Here is a 2500-nt window from a genome sequence, read left to right as displayed (position 1 = left end):
GGTGAGAGGGAAAGGTGAGCGCCAGAACAAGGCCTCTTGTGACAGTGTATATCCATTCTGTATTATCTATCTATCTATCTATCTATTGCCAGACGCCATAATCCCGTAAGGGGTGGCCATTTGTCTTTGAGTTATTTGTTTTACAGGGAGGGGCACTAACCCTCCACCAACCCACTTGTTGACACGTAGGCAGCACGTATGGTTTGGTTACATGGTTACCACCCAGCGTTGTAAATGGTTTCTTATACTCAGGTTAAATTATCGAGGCAGAGATGCACTTGACAGATTGGTGATGACTGGCTGACTGCATCGTTACTTCATAATCTCCACTATTATTAACTGACAACGGTTATCTATCTATCTATCTATCTATAGCCCGACGCCCTAATCCCGCAAAGGGTGGCCGCAGACAAAACGCCTCCAAGTCGCTCCGTCACCCACCATTTGACTACCCTGCCCCCAACTCACCCCCCTCCCTCATATACATATATCTACATGTTGCACTCAGCCAATTATCACCAATCTATCAAGCGCCTCTTCACCTCAATACAAAAAGCCGAGGATATTAGAAGACCAACTCAGTGTCAGAATAAGGACTCTTGAACCACTCTGTGCCCTTTACAAGACACATATACAGGGAGTGTCAAAATGTTCATCACCCATTTATCCAAACTGAGCATAGTGGATTTAAAGGAGCGTTGTGGTGTGGATGTGGATGTGATAGGAAGCGTTAGGAGGAACACACTGAGGTGGTTTGGCCATGTGGAGAGGATGGAGGGTGAGAGACTGACGAGGAGAGTGTATGTGAGTGAGGTGGATGTGGAGTTACATGGAGAGACAGACTGACAAATGAGGATATAAAGGAGCGTTGTGGTGTGGATGTGGATGTGGTAGGAAGCGTTAGGAGGAACACACTGAGGTGGTTTGGCCATGTGGAGAGGATGGAGGGTGAGAGACTGACGAGGAGAGTGTATGTGAGTGAGGTGGATGTGGAGTTACATGGAGAGACAGGCTGACAAATGAGGATATAAAGGAGCGTTGTGGTGTGGATGTGGATGTGATAGGAAGCGTTAGGAGGAACACACTGAGGTGGTTTGGCCATGTGGAGAGGATGGAGGGTGAGAGACTGACGAGGAGAGTATATGTGAGTGAGGTGGAGGGGGGCAGAGGGAGGGGGAGGCCAAGGATGAGATGGAGGGATGGGGTGGAGAGGTATATGAGAGAGGGGGGTGTGAGTTGGGAGCAGGGCAGTGAAATGGCGGGGGGACAGGGCAATATGGAGGCGATTTGTTTGTGGCCACCCCGAACGGGATTGAGGCGTCTGGCAATAGATAGATAGATAGATAATAATAATAATAATAACTCACCAAATCACAGTGCTTCCCTGCAAACCCCGGCAGACAGGCACACTCATAGTCTCCATAAAGATCATAGCAAGTGGCGCCATTTTGACAGGGATTCGAGACACATTCGTTGATATTCTCCCTACACTCGGCTCCTGTGTACCTGTAGGAGGAAATATCATGACTACCAGGAAGCCCTATATCTATTCTCTATCTATCCACCTCCCTGTCTCTCTCCACTACCTCACTTTCTCTCCATGTCACTTTTTCTCTCCTCTCTCCACAGCCAAATCTACACATTCGTTGATATTCTCCCTACACTCTCCTCCTGTGTACCTGTAGGAGGGAATATCATGACTACCAGGAAGCCCTATATCTATTCTTTATCTATCACTATTTCTCTACTATCACTACTTCAATGGCCACTGCTCTGACTAGTAACCAAGGAGGTGCAGAGGAATATTTGACTAGTAACCAAGGAGACTCATATCTGCTCAGTTGATGGCCAGGTGTAGTAAGATTAGAGGCTTGATTTGACTAGTAACCAAGGAGACTCATTTGACTAGTAACCAAGGAGACTCATTCCTAACCCCTTTCAGCTCAGTTGATGGCCAGGTGTAGTCAGATTGGAGGCTTGATTTGACTAGTAACCAAGGAGACTCATTTGACTAGTAACCAAGGAGACTTGTGCGCTTACCTAGTGCTATTAAGAGGCATATTCGACTAGTAACCAAGGAGACTCACCCAGTACCCTCGCAATCACATGTGTAGTTATTGACGCCGTCGATGCAGAGGCCAGCGTGGAGGCAGGGCCGCGACACACAGTCATCCTCGTTGATGTCGCAGTGCCGCCCGCTGAACCCTGCGCGACACCGACACTCGTACGTGTCGGAATAGGCGCTGACGGAACACGTGCCGCCGTTCTGTGGAGAGAGAGAGACTAACTAGGAGAGTGTATGTGAGTGAGGTGGAGGTGGAGGGAGGGGAAGGCCAAGGATGAGATGGAGGGATGGCGTGGAGAGGTATATGAGAGTGTGGTGTTATTCTGTATAGAGAGAGAGTGAGAGACTAACAAGGAGAGTGTGAGTGAAGGTGGCGGAAATATCATGCATAGAGAGAGAGAGAGAGAGAATCATCATCATCATCATTATAATTAC

General features: G+C 48.2%; 1 protein-coding gene across 1 annotated transcript in view; it reads right to left on the bottom strand.

The window, feature by feature from the left end:
* The window catches only part of crb (cell polarity complex component crumbs), a 63547-nt gene that overhangs the window by 52458 nt on the left and 8589 nt on the right, over nucleotides 1–2500 (bottom strand). The window contains exons 8-9 of the mRNA XM_080287417.1: nucleotides 2088–2266; nucleotides 1368–1506 (exon numbers count right to left, since the gene is read on the bottom strand). Of these exons, the coding sequence (XP_080143543.1) occupies nucleotides 1368–1506; nucleotides 2088–2266 (318 nt within the window). The remainder of the gene's footprint in view (nucleotides 1–1367; nucleotides 1507–2087; nucleotides 2267–2500) is intronic.

Source organism: Coenobita brevimanus, chromosome 117 (assembly GCF_032717465.1).
Source record: "Coenobita brevimanus isolate Jiangsu-jjx chromosome 117, ASM3271746v2, whole genome shotgun sequence".
NCBI classification, from domain to species: Eukaryota; Metazoa; Arthropoda; class Malacostraca; order Decapoda; family Coenobitidae; genus Coenobita; species Coenobita brevimanus.
The sequence above is the reverse complement of the archived record's forward strand: the minus strand, read 5'-3'. Positions and strand labels throughout refer to the sequence as shown.